Source organism: Hemiscyllium ocellatum, chromosome 1 (assembly GCF_020745735.1).
Source record: "Hemiscyllium ocellatum isolate sHemOce1 chromosome 1, sHemOce1.pat.X.cur, whole genome shotgun sequence".
Classification (NCBI taxonomy): Eukaryota; Metazoa; Chordata; class Chondrichthyes; order Orectolobiformes; family Hemiscylliidae; genus Hemiscyllium; species Hemiscyllium ocellatum.
Window position 1 is genome coordinate 29,534,715 of NC_083401.1, and position 16,261 is coordinate 29,550,975.

Genomic DNA, 16,261 nt, shown 5'->3' on the forward strand with positions numbered 1-16,261 from the left:
GCAATTTAGCATGGCCAATTCACCTGACCTGCACATCTTTGGACTGTAGGAGGAAACCAGAGCACCCAGAGGAAATTCATGCAGATACGGAGAGAATGTACAAACTCCACACAGACAGGCGGGAATCGAACCCAGGTCCCTGGTGCCGTGAGGCAGCAGCGCTAACCACTGAGCCACCGTGCCACCCGTTTTGTGCAAGCTGCACACTTGGAAATATTGCACCTCATCCCAACCCCTACCTTGATAAGTGTTGTGACCAGCTAGAGTCCAAATACTAATCCTTACGCCCACCTCACAGCCTGCCAATCTGACAAGGAAGGAGATGCTGTCAATGTCATAACCTAACAGGAAGCTCTCAGCTGAATGGACCACAAAGTACCATTACACAGATCCATTGGTTCAGAGTTTCCAGCCTACTAATTGTCAGAGGCTGCACATACAACCCAATCCGGGTGTCATGACCCCTTAGATGGCCCAATGCATTGAGCTCCACTGGAGTTGTCAGGAAGTATGAACTTCTAATGGGCAATTGCCCTGCTCTCTGGGACACTTAGCAAAAGTCTCCAGTCATAGATTCATAGAGATGTACAGCACAGAAACAGACTCTTAGGTCCAACTTGTCCATGCTGACCAGATATCTAGTCCCATTTGCAAGCACTTGGCCCATATCCCTCCAAACCCTTCCTATTCATACACCAAATCAGATGCTTTTTAAATGTTGTAATTGTTCCAGCCTCCACCACTTCCTCTGGCAGCTCATTCCTTACATGCACCACCCTCTGTGTAAAAACATGGTCCCTTACGTCTCTTTTGTATCTTTCCCCTCTCACCCTAAACCTATGTCCTCTAGTTCTAGACTCCCTGACCCCAGGGAAAAGATCTTGTCTATTTATCTTATCCATGCCCCTCATGATTTTATAAACCTCTATAAAGTCACCCCTCAGCCTTCGGCACTCCAGGGAAAACCCACAGAGGCGGTAGCAGTCTGTTGGTGTACAGTCCGGCTGCCCCAAAGGTGGGGGGTCGTTTGCCAGAGGGGCACGGGGACACAGTCAGGGGTGGGAGCGGACGGGGTTGGGGGCGCGGGCAGGATTTAGGGGGCGAGTGGAGGGACAGTCGGGGTATCGGGGGTGGGGTTTGGGGGTGGGCAGGGGCTTGTGTGCAGTGTGCTGCTGCCTCGTCTCCTGAACAGGAAGCAGACTTCACAGAAAACTCCAGGCCCCAGAGGAAATCAACTAACCAACTAATCAATTATCCGAACGAAATAATGCCTACCCACCTCGTTTAGATAATCGAATTTCCTCTGTCAATCCTGTTCTGATTTGCTTTTCCAAAATGTAGGACCTCACATTAATCTAAATTAAACTCCATCTGGCACTCCCCAGCAAATTGCCCATTTGATCAAGGTCCCATTGTACCCTGAGGCAACCTTCTTCACAGTCCACTACACCCCTAATTTTGGTGCCTTACATGTATTTGGGAATGCAAGGACTGATTAGCGATACTTAGCATGGGAAATCATGTCTGACAAACTTGATTGAGTTTTCTGAAGAAGTACAAAGAGGATTGATGAGGGCAGAGCAGTAGATGAGATCTATATGGACTTCAGTAAGGTGTTTGACAAGGTTCCCCATGGGAGACTGGTTAACAAGATTAGATCTCATGGAATACAGGTAGAACTAGCCATTTGGATACAGAACTGGCTCGAAGAAAGAAGACAGAGAGTGATGGTGGAGGGTTGTTTTTCAGACTGGAGGCCTGTGACCAGTGGAGTGCCACAAGGATCGGTGCTGGGCCCTCTACTTTTTGTCATTTACATAAAGGATTTGGATGTGAACTGTCCATCTGTTTATGTTACTAAAATGGATATCTACATATTGTTTTGTATGGTGTCCATCCACCATATTTTTTGCCCATTTTGACTACTCCACATGTCCTTGAAGTATCTTTGCATCCTCTTCACAACTACAACTCCCAGCTGGTTTTGTGCAAGCTGCACACTTGGAAATATTACACCTCATCCCAACCCCTACCTTGATAAATGTTGTGACCAGCTAGAATCCAAATACTAATCCTTACGGTAACCTCACAGCCTGCCAATCTGACAAGGAAGGAGATGCTGGCAATGTCATGACCTAACAAAAAACTCTCAGCTGAAACACCACAGATCCATTGGTCCAGAGTTTCCAGCCTACTGATTGTCAGAGGCTGTACATACAACCCATTCCGGGTGTCATAACCCCTTTGATGTCCCGATGCACTGACCTCCACTGGAGTTGTCAGGAAGTATGACTTTCGAATGGCAATTGCCCTGCTCTCTGGCACACTTCGCAAAAGTGTGGACAGTTGGAGACTGTGGACTGTTCTCTAGTTAAAAAGCTGAATATTTATAATTAGACAGATAAAAGCTTACTGTAACTCCTTTATGACTACACAACCTCCATTCACTCACACTGACCATCTATTTAGTGCTGTTATACTAACTGCCGTGTACATACCACCACAAACAAAGGTCGAGGAAGCTCTAGATGTGCTGTTTTCCACCACTAACACCCTGGAGATGGAACACCCCAAGGCCTTGTTTATTGTAACTGGTGACTTCAATCAAGCCAATCTAAGGAGGGTGGTGCCCAAGCACCAGTAGAACATTACCTGCCCCTTCAGGGACCTGAATATTTTAGATCACTGCTACACCACTGTGAAAGGTGCCTACTGCTCCATCCCCCGCCCTCATTTCGGGAACTCCGACCACAATGCCATGTTTCCTCTCCTGCCTTACAGGCAAAAGCACAAGCAGGAGACTCCCTCGTGGATACAGGTCTAATGCTGGTCGGAGGAGGCAGAGGATCAACTCTGGTGCAGTCTGCAATTGACTGATTGGACCACGTTCAAACAGTCTGCAGGTACCTTGGCCACCACCATCATAGACTTTATCAGCAAGTGAGTGGAATACTGCATACTGAGGAAGTCAATCCGGGTGTTCCCCAACAGGAAACCCTGGATAAATCAGGACATATACAACCTGCTAAAAACCAGGCATGAGGCCTCAGATCAGGAGACCCACTCAAATATAAGGAATCCAAGTATGACCTTCACAGAGCCATTAAGACAGCCAAGGACCAATACCAAACCAAACTAGAGACCCAGACACAATGCAAGATAACAGACACTGACATATCCCTCCCAGACTGTCTCAACACCTGCTATGCTCACTTTGAACAGAATTTCAGTGGATAGGTAACACCTATTCTGACAAGTCCTGATGAACCTATCCCAACAGTCACTGCATCAGAGGTCAGGTCAGTTTTCCTTCATGTGAATCCAAGGAAAGTGATGGGACCAGACGGAGCATACACAGATCAACTGCCAGAGGTCTTCTTGGACATCTTCAACCTCTCCCTGCAGCAGGCTACTGTCCCTGCCTGTTTCAGGAGGGCCAACATCATCCCTGTGCCTAAGAAGGCCCATGCAGCATGTCTTAATGACTACCGCCCAGTAACCCTAACTTCGGTGGTCATGAAGTGCTTTGAAAGGCTGGTCATAGCATTACTCAACTCCAGCCTCCTCACTATTCCTCACCCACTCCAATTTGCCTATCGGACCAACAGATCCACGTCAGATGCCATATCACTTGCCCTTCATTCCTCCCTAGAACACCTTTTCACCTACATAAGAATCCTACTCATTGACTACAGTTCTGCCTTCGACACTATTATCCCCTCGAGACTGATTATTAAGCTTAGTGACCTCGGACTAAGACCCGCTCTCTGCAACTGGATCCTCAGTTTCCTGACCCACAGGGCACAATCAGTGAAGATTAGGGACAATATTTCATCCTCACTAACACTCAACACTGGAGCCCCCCAGGGATGCGTACTCAGCCCCCTACTGTACTCACTGTATATCCATGACTGCGTCACCAAATACCAGACTAATGCCATTTACAAGTTCGCTGACAACACTACCATAATCGGTCGAATCTCAGATGTTGATGAAACAGACTACAGATGAGAGGTGGAAGACCTGGAAAAATGGTGTACTGAGAATAACCTAGCTCTCAATGTCAACAAAACCAAGGAACTCAGTATTAACATTTGGCGGGATGTTATTTATGCCCCCCTACACATTAACAGCACTGAGATGGAATGAGTGGAGAGTGTCAAGCTCCTGGCAGTGGTCATCCACAATAAGTTTTCTTGGACTCTTCATGTGGATGCACTGGTTACAAAGGTCCAACGATGTCTCTTCTTCCTCAGGCAACTGAGGAAATTTGGCATGATGGCGAAGACCCTTGCCAACTTTTATAGGTGTGACATTGAGAGCATTCTGTCTGGATGTATCACTACTTGGTATCACTACCATTCAAGATCGGAGACGATTAGCCATGATCAGTTTGAATGGCAGAGCTGTCCCAATGGATCTTCTGGTCTGTTCCTAATTCAATTTTTTATGTCCTTGTACAATGAAGCCCTTAAGTTTCATTTCTCCTCTATTTAAGCCACTTTCCTGCAGAATCATCCTCAGAATTGAATCAGCCCTTCACATTAAAACTTTGTTTCCTGAATTCAGAAACTTTTCTACTTTTAATTTTAATCTTAGGTTTCAGTGCAATCATCTCTTTGCATTAAACCTACAAAGGAACATTTAATTGAAAAATGGTATTCAGGTTGCAATGGCCTGCACTCATGTTGTTGAATAAATTAAGCTCAATTATAAAGATAAAGCATTGGTTCAGCTTATAACTGACCTCAGGTGAATCGTGTGTGGCACTATACGTCTGCTCATTAAAATAGTTTGGAAAATATATTCAGCGTGTGCTAAATTAGCAAATTAGCATCTCCGTACTGGGAATGATTGTTGGAGAGTATAAATAAGGTGAGGATTCAGAGATGCTCAGTGCAGTTTGGAAGGTTTCCTGGCTCTAGCTCCAACAGGTAGAACACCATGCAGTCTGTCTACCTTGCTGTTTGCCTGCTCTGCCTCATCTGCTTCACTTCAGCTTGTTACATTAACAACTGCCCTGTAGGAGGCAAGCGATCGATCGTGGACATGGAGATCAGACAGGTAAGAAGCAACTCTCTTTGTGACATTGTTTGCAGTAAATAGCTGTCATTTGAAATGATCGTTAAATACTGGCTGCTCCTTCAATGCTGCCCTCAAATTGTAAACCAAGATAAGTGGCGCAACAAATTAATCCACACAATTCCCCAGAACTCTTCTTTTCACATACAATATTGGGAAGCTCCACATTGAAAACTTTCTCAATGGCTCATGTACAGATATTGCACTAGCTGGTTAGATGGATCCTGGAGTAGTAGGTAGTAGTAGTGGGTCACCATGATCTTTTCAGACCATGGAGCTGCCTCTCTCATTAGAGAGAGACAACTGCTGGTGATTGAACCTGAACCTCAGCTGAGTGGAGATATTGAGAAGGACAGCCCTTCATGGTAATCCCAGCCAGTGTGGGGATTGTAACCAGGCTGTTGACATCACATTGATTCGCAACCTAACCATCCAGTTCAACTGAGCTAAACCAACCCCTTCCTGGAGTAGGACTAGATTCCTTTACTGAACAAATACACGGTCAGCAGAAACACAATTCCCTCCTCCGACTTTGGTACATGATCCAATTTCATCCTAAACCTTGAGGCTACTGCCCTGAGGTAATGTGTGGTGTGGTACCTTCCATGGGGAGAGCTTGGGGCGCAGTGGCAGTGCCCCTCCCTCTGGTCCAGCAGTGCCTGAGTCCGACACCAAGGACTTGTTGGCCATGGAAGGTACATTTGTAACGTGGTCAAGGGGATTTGATTTTCAGTCGGTAAATCCTGTCATTAGGCCAGATAGCAGGCAGTAAGAGTGGGAGAGGAAGAGTCAACATGCAAGGGGCGATAGCAAACCACTGGCAATACTTCACCCATGAGCATTGAACAATCCAAGAGAAGTCTGCAGGCAACCCCTCAAAAACAAGAATGGGAAAAAAGACAGACAAATGGCTTTTCAGTGAAACTCAGGGAAAAGTTAATAGAACCTGTCCTTTATATGTTCAATTAATCTGGTGGCTTGTTTTTAAAAAATAAGCAGTAAAATGAATGTAAGGGCAGCAGATCAGACTTATTTTTTCAATAGACATTTATTAAAGATTTTCTGAAAGGTTTCGCTCCAACACAGGTACAAGTCACCTCGAAGTCAAATCTGAAAATATTATGTAAAAATCTTCATGTTGCCTGCACCTGGCAAAATGGCAAGGCAGTGGTCCTGACAAACTTCCAGGACCACAAAGGCTATTGTAATAACTGGGAATTTATTAACATCAGAAACAAAATTAAGGACATTGACCTTGTATGCTGGTTGAATGTGAGGTTGTTGAATGTTTCACATTATCAAAGATACTTCTGGGAAATTATTCATAATAGTTCAAGACTCAGGGTCAACTCAAGCAGTTAAAAGCATGTGTAATAGTCTATGATGTAAGGTAAAATTTCGATGGATTGAATTAGCTTGCAGTTTTCTGTTTTGCAGCAGACTGGCAATGATGAGATGATAGTTGGGTGTGATATTGAAAAGGAACAGACTATGGGGCTAATGAATTCATAATTTTCCGAAAGATTCGCAAGTCACATGCAACCACACTAAAAATGCTGTAATGTGACCTTAGGGGTTTTGTGTTGCAATGGGTCATGCCAGAAGTTCTGGGTTTGAGTCCTATTCTGGGACTAGATGGCAGAGGAAGGTGGATTTATAAACCAGCTAAACAGATTGATTGTCAATCTGTAAATTAGCCTGTGGCAGTCAACAAGAGTGAGAGAAAATCCTGACCAGTCAGGCTTTATGTGGAGTGAGGCAGCCCTTAACTCTGCTGACAGCCCTGATTAAGGAACCTAGCTACAGAACAGAGAGAACATGTGCCTCATATGTCATCAGACCCAGGGAAACCTTTATGTGGATTTGATTTTGAAAGGAGTTTGAGATTTATTTTGATACATTTTAGGTTTGATATTTGTTGCTACAATAGCCAAAAACCTTTGTACCTTCCCTCATACATTCCCACAAGATGGAACCAATGGTACATTAGTCCTTTCCAATTACGTGGTATTCGGAACATTAGTGAGGTTTTGGTAGAATCGCATCATGAACTTTTAATGAGGAAGTTATTGTTATTTTAACCTACTCAGGCATAGATTGTGGGCAAATGGGACTGGAGCCTAGTCATTCCAGTTCAAAGATACAGTTGCATTAGTACTGCACAATGGCAGCCCTTGAAGCCACATTGTAGACTTAATGTTTTCTTTGGATGACCAGTGACATTGTGAGAATGGAGTTTTTGGAACATCACTGGCATAACCCCTATTCCTGATCCTTCCTAGTGTATACCATGTGGTCCTGGTAACAGGGGCCATTGCTTTGGAGCTAGTATTTGCTGTGGAGAGGGGTTTGGCTGCTACATTGGAACCTCGGAGACCCTGAGGTGTCAGAAGGAAGATTACCTGCTGTCTCCTTGTGAACCCAGTGGCAGAGCCTGTGGCAGCAACGGTGGGAAATGTGCTTCATCTGGAATCTGCTGTACACAGGGTGAGTAACTGGCTCCTCATTTCACATTGTCTCAAAACAATGCCTTCAATATCACAATGAAAAGGGAAAGGAGCTCACTCAGGGATCGAGAAGGTTAATTTTCTGAAGTTGTGCTTTGAAACCGATTAGGAATGCGAAGGAGCTGTTTAGAGGAAATGAATCCCAGATCATTGTGAGCGATTAACTATGAAGGTGGAACATGCAGTGCTCCCATCCCAGCACCAGTTAGAGGGCATAGAATCATGCAGGACTGCTGATGCTGGAAACCAGAGTTTAGATCAGAGTGGTGCTAAAGCACAGCAGGTCAGGCAGCATCCGAGGAGCAGGAAAATCAACCTTCATCAGGAATGGAGCTTTTTAAAATTTTTTTAAGATCGGGCTGGTGAAGTTGATGAACTGCTCAACCTCCTCGCAGGAGCACAAGGTGGAGCCGATGCAGTCATCAATGTAGCGGAGGAAGAGGTGGGGAGTGGTGCTGATGTAACTAGGAAGATGGACTGTTCCATAGCCGACAAGGAGGCAGGCATAGCTGGGGCCCATACGGGTGTCCATGGCTACTCCTTTGGTCTGGAGGACGTGGGAGGATTCAAAGGAGAAATTGTTAAGGGTGAGGACCAGTTCAGCCAAACGAATGAGAGTGTCAGTGGAAGGGTACTGTTGGGGACGTCGGGAGAAGAAGAAACGGAGGGCTTGGAGGTCCTGGAGGTGTAGAGGGATTGGATGTCCATGGTGAAGATGAGGCATTGGGGACCGGGGAAACAGAAGTCTTTGAAGAGGTGGAGGGCATTGGTGGTGTCTCAAACAAATGTTGGGATTTCCTGGACTAAGGAGGGATAGGACAGTGCTAAGGTAGGTAGAAATGAGTTCAGTGGAGCAGGAGCATGCTGAGACAATGGGTCGGCCAGGGTGGTCAGGCTTGTGTATCTTGGGAAGGAGGTAGAATCGGGCGGTGTGGGGTCCCCAGACTACAAGGTTGGAAGCTGTGGGTGGGAGATCTCCTGAGGTGATGAGGTTCTGTATGGTCTGGGAGATGATGGTTTGATGATGGGGGGTGGGGTCATGGTCGAGGGGGCGGTAGGAGGAGGTGTCTTCGAGTTGCGTCTGGCTTCAGCGGTGTAGAGGTCAGTGCGCCAGACTACCACTGCACTCCCTTTATCCGCTGGCTTGATGGTGAGGTTGGGATTGGAGCAGAGGGATTGGAGGGCTGCGCATTGTGAGGGTGAGAGGTTGGAGTGGGGTAGTGGGGTAGACAGGTTGAGGCAGTTAATGTCCTGGCGGCAGTTGGAAATGAAGCGGTCGAGGGCAGGTAATAGGCCAGCGCGGGGTGTCCAGGTGGATGGAGTTTGTTGGAGGTGGGCGAAGGGGTCCTCGGAAGGTGGGCGGGAATCCTGGTTGTAAAAGTAAGCTCGGAGGCGGAGGCAGCGGAAAAAGTGTTTGACGTCACGCCGTGTATTAAATTCATTGATGCGTGGGAGGAGGGGGATAAAGGTAAGGCCTTTGCTGAGGACTGATCATTCATTCTTAGCGAGGGGGAAGTCAGGGGTGATGGTAAAAATTCGGCAGGGCTGGTGTAGGTGTGGAGGTTGAAGTGGGAGCAGAGCCTATAACTGGAGTGGGTGTGGTGGTGGGGGAATGAGGGTGGAATCATGAGCAAGGGTGGTGTTCCCCTGAGGGTTCTGGGGGCTCCATTCCTGATGAAGGGCTTTTGCCCGAAAAGTTGATTTTCCTGCTCCTTGGATGCTGCCTGACCAGCTGTGCTTTTCCAGCACCACTCAAATCTAAACTCATAGAATCATAGAGTCATACAGCATGGAAACAGACCCTTCGGCCCAACCACTCCATGCCGACCATAATCTCAAACTAAACTAGTTCCACCTGCCTGTTCTTGGCCCGTATTCCTCAAACATTTCTTTACTCATGTAGTTATCCAAATGTCTTTTAAATGCTGTAACTATACCCATATCCACCACTTTCTCAGGAAGTTCATTCCACACACAAACCACTCTCTGTGTAAATAAGTTTCTACTCATCTTGTTTAAATCTTTCTCCTCTCACCTTAAAAATGTACCCCTTAGTCTTGAAATCCCCCACCTTAGGGAAAAGACACCTGTCATTCATCTTGTCTATACCCCTCATGATTTTATAAACCCTCAACCTCCTACACTCAAGAGAAAAAAAGTCCCAACCTATCCAGCCTCTCCTTATAACTCAGACCATCCATTCCCGGCAATATCCTGGGAAATCTTTTCTGAACACTTAATAACATCCAACCTATAACATGGTGACCAGAACTGGACACAGTACTCTAGAAGAGGCCTCACCAACATCCCCTACAACCTCAACATGACATTTTGTCTTAAAGTTTTAGTTTAGGTTCAAAGTGTTACACTGCTTTGACTCACCTTGTATTGTTTGCTCTCTTAAATAGTAGTGATACCAAGAAATTAACCCCTTCCAGGTCATCCCAAATGACAGTGGGATAAACTTTCTTCCATTGAGGCGTAATGGGGAAAGTCAGCTTATGAGGAGCAAGAAGCCTGTATTGTGTGGACCATCCTACCCAGAGTAATGTTTCATTCCCAGACAGCAAAGTTATCGATGGATCTATGAATGTGCTTGAGTTTTGTAAAGAGAATGCTGATTGCTTTCAGCCATCAGTGAAGGCAGGAAACTGGCAGTGGTAGGTGGTCCATCTGTACAATGCACTTTACTCCATTCATTTGTCTTGGTCTAATTTGATACTATCAGTTTGACCGAGAGGAAGACCCAGCAGAATGTATAATAGGTAGCTGACCCAATGTTGCCTGATTTCGTCCTCTGCCCAAAGTGCTTTTTATTACTCATTCATGGGATGTGGGCATCCCTAGCTGGGTCAGCATTTATTGCCTGTCTCTAATTGCCCTTGAGAGGTGATGGAGAACTGCCTTCTTGAACCATTGCAGTTCATGTGGTTTTAGATAGACTCACAATGCCCTTAGGAAAGGAATTCTAGGATTTTGACCCAGCAATAGTGAAGTAACAGCAATATATGTCCATGTCAGGATGGTGTGAGGCTTGGAGGGTAACTTGAAGTTAGTGGTGTTCCCATCTATCTGCTACCCTTGTCTTTCTAGATGGAAATGGTCATGGGTTTGGAGGGTGCTGTCTGAGGATCTTTGGTGAATTTCTGCAGTGCATCTTACAGATGATATACACTGAATATGGAACCAATCAAGCATGTCCTGAATGGTGGGTGAAGCTTGTTGAGTGTTGTTGGGGCTGTACCCATCCAGGGCAAGTGGGGAGTATTCCATTATACTCCTGACTTCTGTTTTGTAGATGTTGGACAAGCTTTGGGGAACTCCTACTGAAATATAATGGGGCCAAATACTCAATCTACCGGGATACTATGTTTCTATTATAGACTACTTAATCAGTATATGGTATTCATTTGTTTTCCAAAATATGGAACAGAGGAACTTAAGAAACAGGACAAGTGAAACACCCTTCCTGCATCTGCCCTGTCGAGTCCTTGAAGAATTGTATTCGGTTCAATGGGATCATCTCTCATTCTTCTGAACTCTGGAGAATAAAGGCCCACTCTCCTCAATCTCTCAAATAAAGGTTAAATTCATATCACTGTTACAGCTGTTTCTCTGGTTAGGTCCCAGGAAACAAAGAGAAATATCTTTGTGAAGAATGGTCAGCACACAGCATGCGGCTGACTTAAATGCTTTCAAAGGAATGTGATCAAGTGTTTGCCAGAACAGGAGAGGAAATATTCTGAGGTAGAGTGAAAAACTGTGGAGTAAAAACATCAGAACAGGCTAGGCGGGTTGAATGCCCTGTTCCAATGCTATATATTCTGCCTAATTCTATATTGTATTCTCATTACAGAGAGCTGTGTCCTGGATCCTATTTGTGATTCAAGAAGTGTCTTCTCTTCAGATTAATCTGTACCTCTGGATAGTTCTGATCACTGTTACAAGATCTGAAGTCCTGAATTGTTACCTGATGTTTGAAATCTATAAATGTTGAATACAGATATCTTTTAACGCTAAATAGAAATGATGACTTGTAACAATTTTCAGACACGTGCAGGTGTTTTAAGCTTAATATGAAAAAAAACTATAATCTAGGAATAATACCTAACAATAATTAAATAAATAAAACACCACCAGATATTTACTTCTTTCAAAGATGTGTGTGTATTTGTTTGTGTGTGTGTGTGTGTGTACGGACGTATTTGTGTGTGTGTGTGTGTGTGTGTGTGTGTGTGTGTGTGTGTGTGTGTGTGTGTGTGTGTGTGTGTATTTGTAAGTGAGACCGCATGTGTGTGACAGTATGTGTGTTTGTGTGAGAGAACATGTTTGCGAGCATGTGTGTGTGTGACAGCATGTGTGTTTGTGTGTGAGAGAGCATGTTTGTGTGTGTATTTGGTGTGTTTGTGTGTGTGAGAGTGCATGTGTGTGTGAGACAGCATGTGTGTATGCGTGTTTGTGTGTGAGAGAACATGTATATGTATGTTTCACTATGGGTGTATCAGTCTCAGCAATGTTGCACTCCTTTTGCTCATGCATACACACATGGTCTCACTTACAGCTGCGCACTCTCTCTCTTTCTCTTCAGTGTGTAGTATGTTTCTCAGATGCCCTCTCCCTTGTATATACACACACTCTCAGTCTTCCTTTTGCATTCTCATGGTCACACATTGAAGGGCTGGTGCAAACACAATGGGACAAATGGCCTCTTCCTGCATCGTAACATTTATGTGTTTCTATAGATTAAATGATATTGAGTAAAAAACATTTAGACACTTTGAGACACTTCTTAAGAGTTTGGCATTTATTAACAAGTTATAGAGTTCCAAAGTGTTCATGCACTTTTCAGTTTGTCTACAGTGAACAGTCCCGAATTGGAACCTGACCCTGCTCACCCTGACCTGGATGGTCACCTGACCCTCCCCACCCTGATTCTGGATGATCACCTGACCCATTCCACTTGGTCCTGGATGGTCACTTGACCACCCTCCCCCCCTCCCCACCCTGATCCTGGACGGTCACCTGACCCTTCCCGATGGTCACCTGGCCTTTCCTGAGTATTAACTGACCCACCCCGATGGACATATGACCCTCCCAACCCCGTTCCTGGATTGGCATCTGACCCTTATAAAGGATCCCCAGTCACAGCCCCGAGGTGTCCAGCTTTCCAAAACAGAGACCTGACTGTTAAAAATTACATTAATTAGACCACAACTCCATAAGCTATAGGAACAGAATTAGGCAAATCAGGACCATTGGGTCTACCCCGCATTCAATCTTGCCTGATATGTTTCTGAAACCCGTTTTCCTAACCACTCCCTGTAACCCTTGATCTTCTTTCCCATCAAGAACCTCTCTATCTCTGTGTTAAATGCACTCAGTGACCTGGCCATTCCAATATTTTATAGCAAAGAGATCCACAGATTCACCATCCTCTGGCTGAAGAAACGCCTCCGCATCTCAGTTATGAAGGGTCATCCCTTCACTCTGAGACTGTGCAGTTGGGTCCTAGTCTCTCCAACTATTGGATTCATCATCTCCACATCCACTCTACCCAGGCCTTGCAGTATTCTGTAAGTTTCAATCAGATGCCACCCCCACCAACCCCCCACCCCCATCCTTCTGAACTCTACTAATACCGACCCAGAGTCCTCAACCATCTCTCCCAGGATTCCTGGGATCATTATTGTAAAGTTTCTCTGGATCCCCTTCAACACCAGCACATATCTTTCCTTAGATATGGAGCATAAAACTGCTCACAATATTCCAAATGTGGTCTGACTAGAGCCTTATATTGCCTCAGCATGTCTGTGCTCTTGTATTCTGGCTCCCTCGAAATGAATGCTAACATTGCATTTACCTTCCCTCACTGCCAACTGAACCTTCATGTTAACCTTAAGAGAATCCTGAACTAAGACCCCCAAGTCCCTTTGTGCATCAGATTTCCAAAGCCTTTCACTATTTAGAACTTAGTCAATGCCTCTATCCTTCCTACTAAAGTGCATAACCTCCCACATTGCCATACTGTATTCCATCTGCCACTTCCTTGACCATTCTTCTAGCCTGCCCAAGTTCTTCTGAAGTTTCCCACTTCCTCATCACTACCTGCCCCTCTATCTGCAAACTGAGCAACAATGTCCTCAGTTTCTTTGTCCAGATCATTGATGTATAGTGTGAATAGTTGCAGTCCCAACATGGAGCCCTGCGGAACTCCACACATCATCATCTGCCATAGGCTTTCTGGCAATCCAAATAGATCCCATCCACTGGCTGTCCTTTATCTAACTTGCTCATTATTTCCTCAAACAATTCTGGCAGAATGGTCAGGCATGACCTCCCTTTGATGAAGATGTGCTGACCCAGCCTATTTCACCATGCATTCCAAAGTACTCTGTAATCGCATTCTTCATAACAGATTTTAAAATCTTACCAATGACTGAGGTTAGGCTAATCAGCCTGTAGCTTCCCATCTTCTGCCTCTCTCCCAATTAGTTACTTAAAGACCCCCAGCCAGTTTGGAGGATGACCATTGGCTTTCCCCTCCAGAACATCACTGTGAAGGAGGTGGGCAGGTAATGAGGTTTAGATATGTCACAATTTCATCAAATGCCTTTCACACCTTCAAGTTCACCACCAGCCCAGATAAAAGATGTTTCTGCCCAAAGTTAGCATTCCAAGGTTCCACTTGGAAAGGCACAATTACCATCAAATGTGCATCCTAGTAGTATTTGATTTTTATTGACTAAATTTGTTTTCGTGTACATTCACTCCAGTGCAAACAGGGAAACTAGGTCTGATCCAAGAAGAAGAGCTATTAGATTGAAGTGGAATAAGCAAATAGAGATTCACGAGTCCTGTTGTTGATTCCAAAATGTCAATCATTGATCCCTACCCTCAAATTCTATTCCAATTCACTACCTATTATGCAAAGGAGATCTTTCATACAAAATAGATTTCTGAAATTTCCATTTCATGAGGACTGTGCTGCATCTCTGCACAGTAATAACATAATCAAAAGATGAACAGAGCAGAGTTTGTAAACTATTCAGGGCCACAGCTGACTTTGACTTAGCTGCAATGCTTCCTCGATAAAACATTTCAGGACGTAATGAATAGATTGTAGAGTATTCTGAGGGACGGGGGGATGTTTACAAAATCCATAATGGCATATGTGAGCACCAGTAGGCAGATTTTATGGAGCTCAGGAAGAGATTACTAAGTAAACCTCAAATGGTGATAGTTACTGGATTGCTCTCGGTGCCAATTGCTCCTGTCTGCAGAAGTACGAGTGAGAGTAAAGGGGTCCTGGGAAAGGGGTGGGGTTGGGTTGCAGTTGGGAGATCTTCAGGTTCCTGGGACATTGAATAGAATAGTATAGCCTTTATTGTTACATGTGGTCAATGAGTACAGTGAAAAATGTATATGTCACCAATTGCATTGCCAACTTAGATACCAAAGTACCTCGGCACAGCTTCTTCAGTTACAAGGTCTTAGAGACAATAGAGAAATGAAATGTCCAGAAATAAAGGGTCAGTACAACAGACTTCACTGGCACCTAGCTTACAGCCCACACTGAACCCTGATACCACACCATGCTGGGAGACCACTATAGGAAGCTGGAAGGTTGCCAAGATACATGAGGAGGCACCTACGGGAGGAGGCCACTGCACTAGGCTAGGAATTGCTGCCGAATGCTGGGAATTAACACCAGAGACTGGGAGTCATTGCCAGAGAATAGGAGTTGCCACCAGAGGCCGGGAGTTGTCACCAGAGTCTGCTAATTGTTGCTGGACACTGGGAGTCGTCGCTGAAGAGTGGGAGTTGTCAGTGGAGGCTGGGAGTCAGCATAAGGCTTGGAGTCATCACCGGAAGCTGGGAGTTGTTGCTCACCAGAGAAGTTTTCAGAGGGAAATGGGGCCTGTATGGCTGTACGTGTTGCCCCTTATCAGAACTGAGAGCAATGTTACCCCGGGCATGGTGCTAATGTTACTGGTGAAAGTTCAAAATTGTCGTGACCACCAAAGTACAACTCATCATCTTACAAGCCAGGGGGATAGAGGACTGTTACGACACAGTGGTAATGTCCCATCAACACCAACAAACTCATGGGAAAAATTTTGAAAAGCACATTCTCAATAAAATTATAGAATGGTGCATGAACCACAGGGAAGTGGTGATAGGGGAAACTAATGAGTTTTTTTATTTATTTATGCAACTTGGACGTTGCTGGCTGGCCAGCATTGATAGCCCATCCCTACTTGCCCTTGAGAAGGTGGTGGTAAGCTGCCATCTTGAATCGCTGCAGTCCACTTGCTGTGGGTTGACCCACAACGCAAGTAGGGAGGGATTTCCAGGATTTTGACCCAAAGACTGTGAAGGGCCAGTGGTACATTTTCAAATCGGGATAGCGAGTGGCTGGGAGGGGAACATGCAGATGGGTTGGATTATTGACTGGATGGCTGCTCTGTGATGCACAGTCACGCGAGATTGTGGGTCCAATTCCCTCCCCAGCTGAGGTTGCCATGAAAGATTCTTCTGCTCAATCCCTCCCCTTGCCTGTTGGTGTGGGCGACTGTCAGATTTAACCACCACAGTCCTGTCTCTCTATGGTTTGGTAAGACTGTAGCAACTTTTATTTAAAGAATAGATTAGTAATAGTGCAAAGGGCAGAA

At 45.2% G+C, this 16,261-nt stretch overlaps 1 protein-coding gene across 1 annotated transcript; it reads left to right on the plus strand.

Moving 5' to 3' along the window:
- The first annotated feature begins 4,944 nt into the window (after positions 1–4,944).
- On the plus strand, positions 4,945–11,501 carry LOC132817905 (mesotocin-neurophysin MT-like). The gene is made up of 3 exons (XM_060828438.1): positions 4,945–5,064; positions 7,365–7,569; positions 11,446–11,501. Exons 1-3 carry the CDS (start codon positions 4,945–4,947, stop codon positions 11,499–11,501), a joined length of 381 nt encoding a protein of 126 aa, XP_060684421.1.
- Positions 11,502–16,261: the final 4,760 nt, after the last annotated feature.

What these genes read in the sequence shown, in the direction of transcription:
- LOC132817905 (XM_060828438.1), top strand. Translation starts at nt 4,945, where the DNA reads ATGCAGTCTGTCTACCTTGCTGTTTGCCTGCTCTGCCTCATCTGCTTC. An exon ending in TGGACATGGAGATCAGACAG is followed by an intron (nt 5,065 to 7,364) that starts GTAAGAAGCAAC and finishes GATCCTTCCTAG; the next exon opens with TGTATACCATGTGGTCCTGG. An exon ending in TGGAATCTGCTGTACACAGG is followed by an intron (nt 7,570 to 11,445) that starts GTGAGTAACTGG and finishes TTCTCATTACAG; the next exon opens with AGAGCTGTGTCCTGGATCCT.